Source organism: Salmo trutta, chromosome 1, assembly GCF_901001165.1.
Source record: "Salmo trutta chromosome 1, fSalTru1.1, whole genome shotgun sequence".
Taxonomy (NCBI): domain Eukaryota; kingdom Metazoa; phylum Chordata; class Actinopteri; order Salmoniformes; family Salmonidae; genus Salmo; species Salmo trutta.
The window spans coordinates 25,352,610-25,368,289 of record NC_042957.1 but is presented as its reverse complement, the minus strand read 5'-3'; the positions used below and the strand labels follow the sequence as shown (position 1 = coordinate 25,368,289).

General features: G+C 46.3%; 1 protein-coding gene across 6 annotated transcripts in view; it reads left to right on the top strand.

Moving 5' to 3' along the window:
• Window positions 1-15,680, top strand: part of enah (ENAH actin regulator) — a 131,266-nt gene that overhangs the window by 106,188 nt on the left and 9,398 nt on the right. For 4 of the 6 annotated variants that reach the window (XM_029750320.1, XM_029750306.1, XM_029750313.1 and 1 more), the window contains 7 exons: window positions 6,176-6,528; window positions 10,148-10,903; window positions 12,783-13,102; window positions 13,336-13,493; window positions 13,715-13,763; window positions 14,071-14,125; window positions 14,386-14,452. In XM_029750320.1, the coding sequence (XP_029606180.1) occupies window positions 6,176-6,528; window positions 10,148-10,903; window positions 12,783-13,102; window positions 13,336-13,493; window positions 13,715-13,763; window positions 14,071-14,125; window positions 14,386-14,452 (1,758 nt within the window). The remainder of the gene's footprint in view (window positions 1-6,175; window positions 6,529-10,147; window positions 10,904-12,782; window positions 13,103-13,335; window positions 13,494-13,714; window positions 13,764-14,070; window positions 14,126-14,385; window positions 14,453-15,680) is intronic. The other 2 variants (XM_029750339.1, XM_029750348.1) reach the window with 2 other exon arrangements.

Below are 15,680 nucleotides of genomic sequence, written 5' to 3'. Positions count from 1 at the left end.
CCCTCTCCTTCCCTCTCTCCACGCCATCTCTCCTGACAGACAGGGTGAGACCTGGTGCTTATTTGATTTGATTTAAACTATATTTCAAATGTTCGCAATTATTCCCGCACAGGGACGTACTGTACAGTTGAACAGGTTGTTTCTGTTCTTTCCCAACCCACTTTTAACCCCTTCCCTCACCCTGGTTGTTATTTGAACTGTTCTCCATGCGTGTTGTGTAGGAATGTTATGATCTCGTATTCCAGGGAATGCAGTACGTGTCAGATAGCATTGCGCATAAAAATAAAGAAATATACGCTGTAGGGAATTAGTCTGATCCATTGCTGTGGACAGATGGAATGTCATGTCACTATAACCCAAGTTAATCAAATGTCTATGTTTGTAAAACCTAGTCCCTTTATGGTGAAGCAAGTCTTGTTTTATATAGAGTGTGTAGCATTCAAATGTACCATACACTATCCCCTGGTACTAGGCTATTCCTATACGGTTGACCTCTGTTTTGTATGGTTAACTACTCCCCATGTATGATGGGTCATTGGGACAGCGCGTCAGTTGCATTATCCCCCACTGACCTTCTCCAACCCTGTCTGTCTTTCTAGTGGTGTTGCGTAATAGCCCCTTCCTGCTGCTGTCAACACTATCCTGCCAAATGTAACCTCCGACATTCTTATATTAGATATCACTGTTGCCCCTCGTATATTTTTTTGAATCGGGGTGTTTAGAGGCTTGTGCAGTGGTCTCCAGTAGCCTGTCAGCACTCCTGTCACAGTTTGATGATCCTCTAGTTGGTGGAGCTACCGCCCCCACCCCTCCCAGACTGCCCCTGGGTGGAGTACATGCTAATCTCTAGAGCGCCCCTTATCTTAGCACTGATATACACTACATTATACAGTAGACTTTCTGCTGTACTCTGTACTGTAACTATATCACTGTGGTGATCAGGGGATGTTATCCTATAGAGAAACTCCTGGGAATGGTCCTCTGAGCCTCATACTCTGCCTCCAGCCCTCTAGTGGCCCAGCGCCTAATGAACGGTAGGACACTCCTCACTCCTGCTCTTTTTAATGAACTCCGTGAGGGAGAGGGAGGAGGTGAGTGAGGAGGGTGTTGAGGTTAAGGGAGGGAGAGGGAGATGAGGACTAAACTGGAACAGTTGTCCTCTGCTCTCAATACTCCCTGTCTTACGGTTAACGAGGCTGTCATTATGAAGTGCTCCAGGAGCGAGGAGTTGGGCCTTCCTCTGGGAGCCTGCTGGGTACAGCTACGGTTCGGTAACAGTGCAGTGTGATATGGGGACACCTTGTAGAGTGAGACTGGCGAATATGTAGAATGGGGTCAGTGGTAGGACTGAGGGAAGCCTTGCTGAGGCGACAGCGAGTGAAAACCTTCTCAGCCTCCTTCACACTGGTCCTGGGAGAGAGAGGATCTCTGCCAGCTGACTCTGACTTCCTCTCTTCCTCTGGCTAATCCAGCCTACAGAATGGATTGGAGCCGCGGCCTGTAATACTGTCCCTGTAATACTAGCTAAAGCTTTAGTCTTAATAAGTAACATTCAAATCATTCTCATGTGGTTCTTAAACTATGCATGTTAATAATGATGGATTATATGTCACTGGTGATATTAGTCAAGGGTCATCATTTCAGTCAATGTAAGGCTTTTCAAGGCTTTTTAGAGCTCCATCAGGAAAAGAGGAGAGATTTGCCTTCCATGAAATCCCCTGCCTTAGGTCACTGGAGTCCATTAAGTCATTCTGGATTGATTGATCCTGCAGTTCCCTGAGTTGGCACATTGAGGGTTTATTGATGTCCAGTCTCCACTCTGACTGGTCTCACTGCTTCTCTCAGCACATAGTGTAGAATAGATTCAGCTACAGATGAGTCCTATTCGACTGGGTTTTACTGGGTGGAAAATGTGCTGCATGAGTAGTTCAGGGGCAGGTGGACACACACACACACACACACACACACACACACACACACACACACACACACACACACACACACACACACACTGCACTTATGGGAAAAGGAAGTGCTTTTTTTCATAAACAGGTGTATCGTAGGTTGTTTACACCCAGGTGATGTGACATCATTCTCCTCCAGGCCTATTTTGGACATGGAAGCAATTGGTTTCCATCATGTTCCTCTCTGAAGGGCGTGTGGAGACTTGATGTTTCCTTATCAGGGGATGCAGAGCCAGAGCTGTAGGAGGGGTTCAATGACAAGCTGGCTGGTAACAGGTGGTGACAGGTGGGATAGAGTATTCAGGGGGCGTTCCTGGAGGGAGGGGGCGGGGCGGGTGTCTGTTTGTGACATCATCATTGAGGAACAAGTGTGTGTGTGTAGCTAGGTCCAGGCCAGATGGAGAGAGGGGGAGATGTGACGTCACACCAGATAGGACTGACGTTGAGTTGATGATTCAACTGGAACTGGGTTTGGTTTACAGCAAGAAGGAATAATTGTCTTAGGGAAAAGCGCATGCGTACCTTTCGTTTAAGCAATAAGGCCAGAGGAGGTGTGGTATATGGCCAATATACCACGGCTAAGGGCTGTTCTTATGTATGACGCACGGCAGAATGCCAGGATACAGCCCTTAGCCGTGGTATATTGGCCATATACCTGTCACGTTCGCTATCTTCAAACTCCCTGTCATAGATCAGCCAAGGCGCAGCGTGCCGGTAATTCCACATACTTTATTAGTGAAACCGAACAAAACAAGAAACAGGTAAAACAGAAACGAACGTGATGCAACTGAGGCGCACACAAAACCCTCACAGAAAGAATATAATTACCCACAAAACCCTCACAGAAAGAATATAATTACCCACAAAACCAGGTGGGAAAAAGGCTGCCTAAGTATGATTCCTAATCAGAGACAACGATAAACAGCTGCCTCTGATTAGGAACCATACTCGGCTCAACACAAAGAAATAGAAAACATAGAAATGAACATAGAAATACAAGATCTAGAATGCCCACCCAAATCATACCCTGACCTAACCAAAATAGAGAAAATAAACGGCAATCTAAGGTCAGGGCGTGACAGTACCACAAACCCTCGAGGTGCCTTATTGCTATTGTAAACTGGTTACCAATGTAATTAGAGCAGCAAAAATAAATGTTTTGTCATACCCGTGGTATACGGTCTGATATACCATGGCTGTCAGATAATCAGCATTCAGGGCTCGAACCACCCAGTTTATAAATAGAAATAAAGCACCACAGATTATTTTGTCATGCCAGTGGAGTTCTTTCCTTGACATTTGGTCAAGACAGGTAAGGGTATCAGGTTGGCACATACTGTACACTGAGTGTACAAAACACCTGCTCTTTTTAAGCCTTGAGACAATTGAGACATGGATTGTGTATGTGTGCCATTCAGAGGGTTGAATGGGCAAGATAAAAGATTTAAGTGCCATTGAACGGGTTATGGTAGTAGGTGCCAGGCGCACCGGTTTGTTTCAAGAACTGCGTCGCTGCTGGGTTTTTCACGCTCAACAGTTTCCAGTGTGTTTAAAGAATGGTCCACCACCCAAAGGACATCCAGCTAACTGTGGGAAGCATTGATGTCAACATGAGCCAGGATCTCTGTGGAACGCTTTCGTCACCTTGTAGAGTCCATGCTCCGACGTGTTGAGGCTGTTCTGAGGGCAAAAACCGGTGTAACTCAATATTAGGAAGGTGTTCCTGAGATTTTAAACACTCAGTGTATGATCCAAATTGTGACCAAATGCAAGATGTTTCAAACTCACAGCCCTCCCAACCCCCACATCATCGACATTACACACACGCCCTGATATCTACGTCATCCGTCTGTCCTCTCCACACCTCAACACTGAGCTGTAGCGGTCTGTATGTACAGGAGATGGATAGGGTTTTCCAGTATCATTATGACATTCTGGGTAATGTTGGACAGAGGCCTGGCTGAGGCAGATGAAGCCCCACAGAATAGCCAGGTACATCAGTCACAGCCTCCATGGCAGAGAGATGGGGAGAGAGAGAACAGTCTGTGAAATGGTTTGGAGCCTGACTCTACTACAACACGGTTAGCTACAGTAGACTATGCCAGGACGTAGCCTGCCTCACCTTTTATTGGAGAATGCTGCCCTCTAGTGGTGAGATACAGTGAGCTCCAAAAGTTTTGGGACAGTGACACATTTGTTGTTGTTTTGGCTCTGTACTCCAGCACTTTGGATATGAAATGATACAATGATGATGAGGTTAAATTGCAGCTTTAATTTGAGGGTATTGCCATATCGGGTGAGCCGTTTAGAAATTACAACACCTGTTTCAATACGCAGAGGCAATATCCCTGATCTGACCTGTTTCAATACGCAGAGGCAATATCCCTGATCTGACCTGTTTCAATACGCAGAGGCAATATCCCTGATCTGACCTGTTTCAATACGCAGAGGCAATATCCCTGATCTTACCTGGTTCAATACGCAGAGGCAATATCCCTGATCTTACCTGTTTCAATACGCAGAGACAATATCCCTGATCTTACCTGTTTCAATACGCAGAGACAATATCCCTGATCTAACCTGTTTCAATACAGAGGCAATATCCCTGATCTTACCTGTTTCAATACGCAGAGGCAATATCCCTGATCTTACCTGTTTCAATACGCAGAGGCAATATCCCTGATCTTACCTGTTTCAGTACGCAGAGGCAATATCTCTGATCTTACCTGTTTCAGTACGCAGAGGCAATATCCCTGATCTTACCTGTTTCAATACGCAGAGGCAATATACCTGATCTTACCTGTTTCAATACGCAGAGGCAATATCCCTGATCTTACCTGTGCACATAGCGACTCTACAAACTTGTTGGATGCATTTGCTGTTTGTTTTGGTTGTGTTTCAGATTATTTTGTGGCCAGTAGAAATTAATGGTAAATAATCTATTGTGTCATTTTGGAGTTACTTTTATTGTTAATAAGAATAGAATATGTTTCTAAACACTTCTACATTATGGATGGTCCTGAATGAGTCGTGAATAATGATGAGTGAGAAAGTTAGACGCACAAACATCATACCCCCAAGACATGCTAACCTCTCACCATTATAACGATTCATTCAGGATTATCTGTAGTCATGGTAGCATCCACATTAATGTAGAAGTCTTTAGAAACATTTCTATTTGTATTTACAATAAAAGTGACTCAAAATAAACTTACCATTCATTTCTATTGGGCACAGAATAATCAGAAACACAACCAAAACAAAGAGAATACATCCAACAAGTTTGTAGAGTCGCATGCTTGATGTAGTCATTGTGTGCTAGGAATATGGGTCCAAATACTACACTTTTGACTACTTTAACAATCATATAAGTGAATTTGGCCCAATACTTTTGGTCTCCTAACATTGGGGGACTATCCACAAAAAGTGCTGTAATTTTTACGGTTCACCTGATATGAATGTCAATATCCTCAAATTATAGCTGACATTCTGCACTTACTTCATAGTCATTGTATCATTTCGTAAGTGTGTCACTGTCCCAATACTTTTGGAGCTCACTGTTTGTACCTGTAGAAATGCATTATTCCCAATCCTGAGTTCATATCAGACCTCTGCAGCAATGTGTTTTGTTGGACTGAACAAGCTGATATTGAATGTGTTTACGTACAGTGTTCTTGGTAATTGTTATGCAGACAATAAGTACAAGCTGGATACAGATGACTTTTTTTATTATTATTTTATACAGATTCTCTCCTTATCAGTACAGAAAGAGAAGCTATAGCCAGAAGCAGACTGGCTACGTTGTTGTGTTTAACAACAGAAACGTGCAGAGCTAGCTGTGATTGCGTAACGGCTTGTCTTGTACAGTAATTACATAATGACAACAAGCTTATATAATGATAACAAGAAGGCCTGTCCAAGTGACAGCACTGCCTGTGGGTCTGCATGGTGCATTAGGCCAGCGTGGAAAACGAGGTCAAAGTCTCGTCGGCTCATCTTCTCCACTCTGTTCTTTCTCCTCTTTGGTCTCTCTGTTCTTCTTCTCCTCCCTTTGCTCATCTCTCCCTCTTTCATAAACTATATGGGCTCCTTTCCCATCTCTCCTCATCAAACCCTTTCTCTTCCTCCCTCTCTTATCTCCTCTTTCCCCACCCCTCTGGTGTCTTCTCTCTCCTCCTCACCTCCTCTTCTCTCCTCTCTTCCCGTGGCAGGCAGCTGCTGGAGCTGCAGCGGCTGAAGGAGGTGGAGCGGGAGCGACTGGAGCGGGAACGTCAGGAGAGGGAGCGGCTGGAGCGTGAGATGCAGGAGAGGGAGCGCGAACGTGAACGCCAAGACCGGGAGCGCCAGGAGCGAGAGCGGGAGCGCTCCGAGAGGGAGCGCACTGAACGGGATCGCTTGGAGCGCGAGCGTCAGGAGAAGGAGAGAGAGCAGCTGGAGAGAGAGAGGGAGCTGATGGAGAGAGAGAAGCAGGAGAGGGAGAGGATGGAGAACGAGACGCAGCAGGAGCAGCAGTTGGACAGTGAGCAGATGGACTGGGAGAGAGGGAGACGCATCTCCAACGCCGGTGAGCAGCCAATGCTTTTTACTTACCACTTACACACACCTTAAACACACTCACACACATGCATGCACGTACTTACACATTTACACACACCAACACACATCTGATGTCCAGGACAGAGCAAGGTAGTACAATAGACACTGAAGTCACAGGACCGAACAAGATGACAGATCAGAATAGTCACCAACAGGTGAGTGGGTTTAGCGCTCACTTCCTATAGCAGTAGTTGTTCCAAAGAGCCGTCTTGGGTGTAAAATCCCAGCGTGGCATTGAGCAGGAGTCTGAAGCGGACGTTGACTATACTCAGCCATCCCTGGCCTCTCGTTACTTAAAGTAACTTATAGCCAGGCTCCTCTCCCATCTCTCTCTGCCCATATGGCTGTGTGTTGGACGGGCACGGGGAACAGCTTGAGTGGCCCTAGGGCATGGGGGGAGTGTTTGTGTTCTCTCAGCGAGCAGGCAAACACGCGCGCACACACACTCCCCCGTCTCTTCCTACTTCTGTTTGACCAGGGATGGCTATGTCTACTGTATGTGTTGGTGGATGGTAGGGTACCCTAGCCAGCCTGCCCAGCAAAGCATAGGCAGGTGAGGGACTCAGCTTGTAAGGGTTGGTTGGGGGAGGATCAAGGATGAGAGATGGGCATTGCTGCTATATATTAAGCCAGAGGGGGGCCAGTGTTGGCATGGTTGGCATGGTTCACTGCCACACTCATCACATTAGCTGGGCTAGATTCTCCATGTTAGTCAGAGGCTAAAAATACATCAACAACATGCTGCCTGCCCAGGGGGAGGGGCCATCCTATTGACATTACCATAAACATGTCTAAGGCATTATGCTATGGAGTAGATTTGATTTTTCCTCGGGCATTTTGTATAATAAATGTGTGCACGACACAATTTCCACAGTACATGACAAGACAAACGCCATCATTAATGTTGCACTGCATGTTAACATTTGGGGTGCTTTTGAAGCGTGCGAATGCACTTTTCATATGCTTCTAGTTGTCTTTCCTGCAGGAAAAACAGACGTGTGCTATTGGCCTACTGTACATAGCCTCGCAAAAACTTTGGGTTGGATTTCCAATTCCATTCGTAGTATGTTTAGTATCCCACTGGATGTCTGTGGAAGTCATGTTGTGTGTAAATAACCATGGTTGACCTCTAACTGAACACTTAAACCAACCCGGGGTCGTGGAGGAAGAGGTCTGCTCGTAGGGCATCTACGGATGGGCTTCTTGATGTGTCTGTAACTCTGTGGAGTCTGTCTCACGTTAGCTATGGGCCTTATTACATTAGAAACAACAAGGAGTTCCTTGTGTGTCGACCTCGTTAATCTAGCCATTCCTAACGGTCCTCTGATGGAAATCCCTGATAAAAGGAGTGGTTTTAAGCCCGTCCCTCACTCCACTGGTCTCTCTCTTCTTTAGGACACTCCAGTTAGTGTGTATGTCCATTTTGGGCTTTTGTGTGTGTGTGTGTGTGTGTGTGTGTGTGTGTGTGTGTGTGTGTGTGTGTGTGTGTGTGTGTGTGTGTGTGTGTGTGTGTGTGTGTCTTTATGGGTTACTACTCTGGGATCACAGAGCAAAGCTGGGGCCTGCCTGTGGCCACTAACCACCCAGAGAGGGGGAGGAAAAGGGGAACAAGAGGGAAGGGGGTAGTGGATAAATGAGAAGAGGGAGAGAGGCAGAGAGAGTGGGGGGGAGGGGAAAATTGGGAGAAGAGTTAGTCTTCTGTTTGGAGGAACAGAAGGAGGAGAGGTGTGATAGAGAGATGGGGTGGGAGAATCATACATGAACAATGTTTCCAGTTAGTGGAGATGTATCAGAAACACAGTGAGCATTCAGAACAACTCAACAACAGCCAATCAGGACATGGTCTGTTCGAAAGTAACATGACATAGAGTGAAGTGGTTCGGAATGTAGGGCAAGAATGTTGGTGTGTTCATGTGTCTGTGATGTGATGTGTGGTGTGTGCGTGTGTGTATGTGTGTGTGTTCACCACATGAGTATATGTGAACGAGTGTGTCTATATGCTGTTGTGTGTGGAGGTGTGCCTAGTGCAGCACTCAGCGAGAGCCCAGGCTTCCCATACGGCGGAGGTGTGTGTGTGCTTGTGCGTGAGTGTGCGTGTGCGCTCAGTCTACCACTGAGGGTCAGTGGAGCAGAATGAGGCCGGCACAAAGGATTAGCATCATTAGCCCTCAGTAAACATATGGCGGGAGCGGCCTCAGCCTAGAGTTAGCCTAGAGTTAGCCTAGAGCTAACTCTAGGCTAACTCTAGGCTAACTCTAGGGCTAACTCTACTCTAGGCTAACTCTACTCTAGGCTAACTCTACTCTTGGCTAACTCTAGGCTAACTCTAGGCTAACTCTAGGGCTAACTCTACTCTAGGCTAACTCTAGGCTAACTCTAGGCTAACTCTAGGCTAACTCTAGGGCTAACTCTACTCTAGGCTAACTCTAGGCTAACTCTAGGCTAACTCTAGGCTAACTCTAGCTCTAGGCTAACTCTAGCTCTAGGCTAACTCTAGGGCTACGCTGGCTGGGGCCCCACAACAAAACAGAGCATGGATCATTTGGAGCATGCAGTCAAACTCTGGCAACGTGACCACCCAGCGATACTACCCCCCCACCTCTCCTCACTGGTTATGTACATGAGAGATGAGGGGATACTACTGATGGGGGTATTGACTAAAAAGCACCATGAGGAATTTTATTATGGGATTTTTTTCTGTGTGGTTCAGTAAGACTTTATGCAAACTCCTTGTCAATTCAAAATAGTTTCTTTAGTAAAGGTTTCTGGCTTGAAATCATTTATATATATATATATATATATATATATATATATATATATATATATATATATATATATAGTAGCATTATTTTGGTCATTTAGCAGACGCTCTTTTCCAGAGCGACCTTTCGGTTACTGGCCCAATGCTCTTAACCACTAGGCTACCTGTCATTCTGATAGAAAGCTAGGTAATGGGGAATTGCAAGTGATTGAAACTGTATAGTCACCCAAATATTGAAGCATTTTGTTATCTTGGGATAAGTTTCTACCAGAGTCTGTGCAATCAGTCAGTTACTGAAACCAAACATGTCCAAATTGGTTAAATCTCTCAATTGTGTTGCCTTGACTTCCAAATGTATAGAATACAACTGTTCTGCTTGCCCAGTCCTGGTATGGACAGGATCGTTTTGGATGAGATATGGAGAGTGCGTAACTGTATCTGGTGTGTGCTGTTCCACCATAGACTGACTAGATCAGCCTACCTTCACCGAGGGGCTCAAGCCAAATGCTCCCTCCTGAAAGATAGACGATCTATAGTTTTCTGCTGCTTCTCTATCCATGTGTACACATTATGACACATTGTTTCTAGAGTCTGCCTCTGGTTTGGTCTAACCTCGTGTACTAATAGTAGCATCTTTTCTGTCAGAGAAAGAATAAAGAAATCAAGAAAAAGGAGATTTAGGTCTGCTAGTTACCTGCTTCATTTGCCCCTTCTCTATTCTTTCTGTTTCCCCCTTTCTCTCTCTCCTGTTCTGTGTTCTTTCCCTCTTGTGTGGCTGCACGGTGGCTGCTTCTCCCCTCCTGTCCTGTCCATCTGGTGTGTGTAGCATTTGAAAGTACCCTCCACACCCCTCCACCTCCAGAGTACTCCTCCAAGACCTCCTCTACGTCTGTGTCTCCCACCACCCCCAACTACCCTCCACCCACCCCGTCACCCTCCTCTGCAACACCCCCCACCCCGCCTCTACGACACTCTGCCTCCCGATTCGCCACCTCACTAGGCTCCGCCTTCCATCCGGTCCTGCCCCACTACGCCACAGTCCCCAGGCGACAGCCTGTCCCTCCCCAGGCCCCTGCCCCAGCCCCGGCAACCCCCTCCAAGTCAGTGGTGTGGTCAGCAACCAACTTCAGCCCCCTGCCTCCCTCGCCCCCCGTCATGATCAGTAGCCCGCCGGGCAAGGCCACTGGCCCTCGCCCCGTCATCGCCATCCCAGCCCCCAGCCCCCTGTCACAGAAACACTCCTCTCCCTCCCCCAACGGGCCCCCCATGTTCCCCGCTCCTTCACCTGTCACCATCGGCAACAGCAGCAACCCCACCCCACCTCCTCCTCCTCCGACCCCACCTCCCCCTCCACCGCTGCCCCCTCTCTCCCTGTCCCTGTCGTCGTCCTGCCAGCAGTCGCCCGTCGTCTTCCACATCGCTCCCCGTGTGTCCTCTCCCTCATCCCAGCCTGCTATTGTCCCTTCTCCTTCCACAGCTCCCCCTGCATCTGCTGACCTCTCTGTAAACCTCTCTGTGCTGGGAGACTCCTGCTCCGTGGCTCCAGAGGCCTCTCAGCCTGCAGACCCTCTGGCCCAGCAGGGTAAGGCCTCACCTCTCTCAGCCTCTCTCTCTCTACCTCCACCTCCGCTCACCCACTAATGGGGTGCCAGGGAGCAGGGGGCCTGCCCTAACCAACTGGGCGCCAATGCTGGCTGCAGCTGTGACTAGCATGGTTAATGTGGTTTTGGCTGGGTTCTATGTGGCTGTTGAGAATGTTCTGTAGGTGCTTGTCAATCTATGTTGGTCATGTGTGTCTGTTTGACTCACCTTGGTCAGAATGCTCATACCATGCATGTCCATGCTGTTGCTTTCATGGTCTTGAGTTGTCTGGTGATCTGTCGTGGGTTTGAATGGAGTCTGTTTGTTGGGCATGGCGTGTATGTTTGTTTAGCCTCTTACAGACGGGGTTCTGATCCATCTAGAGATCACTCCAGTCTGGAAGGATCATTGTCTCATTGTTTCTCTTTTGCTTGTTTATTTTCTCACCTCAAATGATTATTTTTCAGCAATTTGTGATGACCTTATTTTACCATGACTTTTCAACCTCACTTGTCATGTCAGTGTTAATCAAGCCTACTGGGTCTGGTGACAGTAGGGTTGTCATGTCAGTGTTAATCAAGCCTACTGGGTCTGGTGACAGTAGGATTGAAAACGTGTTACGAACTGTAAGGGACTGACGGGTGGAGAGTTGACTCGTCTGAACAGCGCTTTTATTTCTGCTCCATCCTTGTTCACTTGATTAGGTTTGTTGTGATGATGCTACTGTACGTTTCAGGGGATGGGGAGGGTCGCTAATGCTGAGAAATGAACAGAAATGTTGGTTATATTTCCATGATGAAATTACTTAATTGGCCAAACTCAGTGGCAGTCTTTAGAGTCACAAGTTATCCAGGGTACGAGTAGCGGCTGGAATCAATAATATATAAATGATCATTTCTCCCTCTGCTGAATAGAATTATTATCAGATAAATCACATCTGTGTCCTCTGCATTTGATATTTATCATTCATTTATTATCCAAGCCACCACTGTCTGTGTATACTGATAGAGCGTTCCTCTATTTACCAATTTGCATGTCAAATGAGGACAAGCTATTTATTATTCTCCCTAAACCTGCCCTCACATTGATCTGATTACCTTACCAACTTTATTGGAAATAACATTTCATTCAATAGTAGTTATTCTAAATCTTTCTGAAAACCTTTGCAGTTTAAAATTTTCCGATTCACATAATTCTAATACTGCGTTAGCATTAATGATACAATATTTATTTTTTGATAAAGTGGCATATTTTTATGTATTAAAACTCACCCTTGAGTAACTCTTTAGTAGCGTTTATATGTAGATTCAGTCTGACTATTTCCCCCACTTGGACTGAACCTCATTGACAGGAGCTCAATATGGGCACATTCCATTATGGCTTATTGATCCAATCATCTGTCTGTGTTGAGGAATCATAATGATTTTCTACAAGCTAATTATTAGAGTTAATACTTCTCTATGTGGTTCAGTGGGTTAGGGCTACTCTTATGCAGATATTGTCCTAACTTAGACCGCTAGAGTTCCTGTGTCCAATGCATTTTTCACTGTGCGTCTGTGTTTGTGTGTACATTTTCTGCCTTGTTTGTGTGGGATGTCTCCATTTGCTTCCATCAAATGGATACATTTAGGCCATAACTCACTAATGTGCATGTTGTATGACAAACAACACGTGGATGTAGCATGTTCATACCGTGTATGAAGTTTACCAATAAATGGTCAAGCCTGATAATGTGAGTATAGTATGGGTACTTTAGGAAGCCTGAGTTTTGTGTGTGAGGAGAACACTAAACAGGAGAGAACTCCTGACTCTGCTCTTTCTGTGAGTCCCAAAGTTTGATAATGACCATTTACTCTTCTCCGCCCCCCCCACCCAAACAGACACAGCGTTGACTCTGGTGCCGCCCACCCCTCCTCCCCCTCCTCCCCTCCCTCCCGGCTCCACTGTGATCCCCACGGCCGCTGCCCCCCCAGCCCCACCAGGCCCTCCTCCCCCTCCCCCCTTACCCCCCACACTCACTCCTACCAGCGGCGGGCCTCCTTCCCCACCCGGACCGCCACCTCCCCCCGGTGGCCAGGCCCACCCTCCCCCTCCCCCAGCCCCTCCCCTGCCACCTGGCCTCTTCTCCCCGTCCGAGGACCGCCCCCTGTCCGGGCTGGCTGCGGCCCTCGCTGGAGCCAAGCTGCGTAAAGTGCCAAGGGTGAGAGGCTAACACACACAGAAACACAAACTTCTCTACACTTGCACAGACACAAACTGTTTGTCACATCCTATATCCTCATCCCAGGATAGGGGGCTTATCCAACACCAGTCACAGTAATCAGGTAGCCAAACTGTGCTTCACTCCTCCATATACTGTACTCCACCATACCTGACCTCCGTAACATGGCCTGCCACTACAACACTGTCATGTCCTTCTCTCTGTCCCCTCAGAGTGATAGCAGTGGTGATGCTGCAGCTGCTCTGGCTGCAGCCATGGCTGGGGGTTTGGCTGGCTCTGCAGGGGCCAAACCCGGAGGGAACGGCCCTCTGGGAGGTGCACCTGGAGGAGGGGGCCTGATGGAGGAGATGAGCGCCCTGCTGGCCAGGAGGTGACTACATCACATCCCCATCTACAACATGAGAGGACAATATTGAGGATGGGGGAGGAAATGTCACAATAAATCTGTGAATTCCATGAGTGCCATATCATTGCAGACCATGTAGCTGTCGGGTTAGATTATTGTAGAAGTTAGATTATTATTGCTTAGGCATACAGTATAACCTGTTATGAGGTTGGGAATATATCTTACTATTCTGTATTGTTTTTCAGGAGAAGAATTGCAGAGAAGGGATCATCGCCTGAGCCAGAGCAGCGAGCTGTGAGTATGACTGACTGACATGTTAAACACTATTAATGCACACACAGTTAGTCCATGCAACTTATTATGTGACTTGTAATTTACCCATCTATAATTCAGTACCCTGGTGTTTGTTTTCCCTCTTCGGGATGTCTTTGGGGCTTCATATGTTTCTCTTTGATGGTCATTAGTGACATTAAAGAGGATCAATGGCTCTCCTTCGGTGGATTATTTACTTAAAAACAGGTCATATATTCACACCTGTTTATCTGAAGCTGCCTGACCTAGAACTTCTGACCTTTGAATGCCCTGTGCTTCTCTCCAATAGGATGAGAGCAGCGAGGGCAACACAACTCCCAAAGTGTCAGCCTGTAGTACACCTGGTGAGTATAGTATACAGTACAGGACTGTAATGGTCAGAGATATATGAAGGACCAGAACAGCAACATGCACCTTCCACAATCAGATCACCAAGATCCTAGTTAGTATTAGCCAGCAGTTAATGTAGTTGGACAGATCTATTTGTGTCTGTAGTTTTGCTAATATTTTTCAGTCTGGTTTGTTTGTATTTTTTTGTTGTCTCCTGATAGTGGTTCAGTTCTATCAGTGTAATATATCCAATGCTTTTTAATTTTCTCCTCAGACATGCCCAGAAAACCTTGGGAGAGGACTAACACTATGAATGGTAGCAAATCCCCGGTCATTGGAAGGTAAATACCAGCATTCCATCCCATAAATGGGCTTAGATTTCAATCCTGTGCTTTCATGTGCAAATGTCTATATTACATAGTTGCTGAGTCTAAAGCCATTACTGGGTCAAACACGACTAGGTAAATATCCACTACCTATCTGAATCAGAGTGCCTCAGCATTGCCGCTCATCATCACGTGACTAAAAAAGGAGCACAGAGCATAGCATGTCACACTGCTGGGGTCCGACCCCTGGGCTTGCTGGTTTTATGACTGGTTAATAACATGACTAAAGCATGGGGCTGCTGCTTACCGCTAGGCTACCGCTAGCTAGGCTGTCCGTAGCAGTGAGTGTTCCTGGGATGTGTCAATCAAAGCCTACAATTCCAGGTTTAATTGCAGGGATTTAAATGAGGGTTTGTCGACGAGAAAGTGTTCTGGAAATACACTTCCAGTATGTGCAAAACAGAATGCTGGCTGCCCTCCCCACAAGTCCTTTTTTGTTTTCATCCTCTGAGAATGTATGATATTTTTTTTAATGTTATTTAGAACTTCCTTATAAAGAGGCCGGTGTTGCATTTTAGCATATTAGCAGGAAAAGACAATTACCGGATCCTTAGAAAATTCTAATGCTTTATCAATGTAAAGTTAACTGAAAACAAATCAATGTATCATCAATAGCTGTTGTTTTTCCAGATTCCCTGGTAGCTATAGCTAAACCTGTATTTCCCATATATCCATTTTGCCAACAAAGTTATCACCTGATTGCTAATGAACACTAGGTATAAAAATGGTTTATTGTTTATACATGAAAAACCAATCTAAGTATATATGAATTCATGTAACCTCTTCCAGTTGCTTTGCTTTAGTATACACACATACTCAACACTGACTCTGTGGCTGTGTGCTACTGTATAGTGAGCAAGATAGAGGAGACCCCTCCCAGTGCTGAGAATATTCACATCTGTGCCAACTGTCTCAGAAGAACCCCATAGATAAGGCCACACAGCCCTGCATTTGCAGATGGGCGTAGATAATTCCTCCTCCATAAACTGGTATTCATATCTGACCTATAGAGGAGGCCAGAGGACCAGACCACTACAGCAGACACACACACATACACTACAGAAAGACAGCTGTTGGGAATCGTAACAAGCTAACATTCTTGTAACCTAATGTTACACCTTTCCTACTCTCTTGGCTTCTACTGTCTCCCTGGCAAGCTATTGGCTTTTCACAGAATTCATTT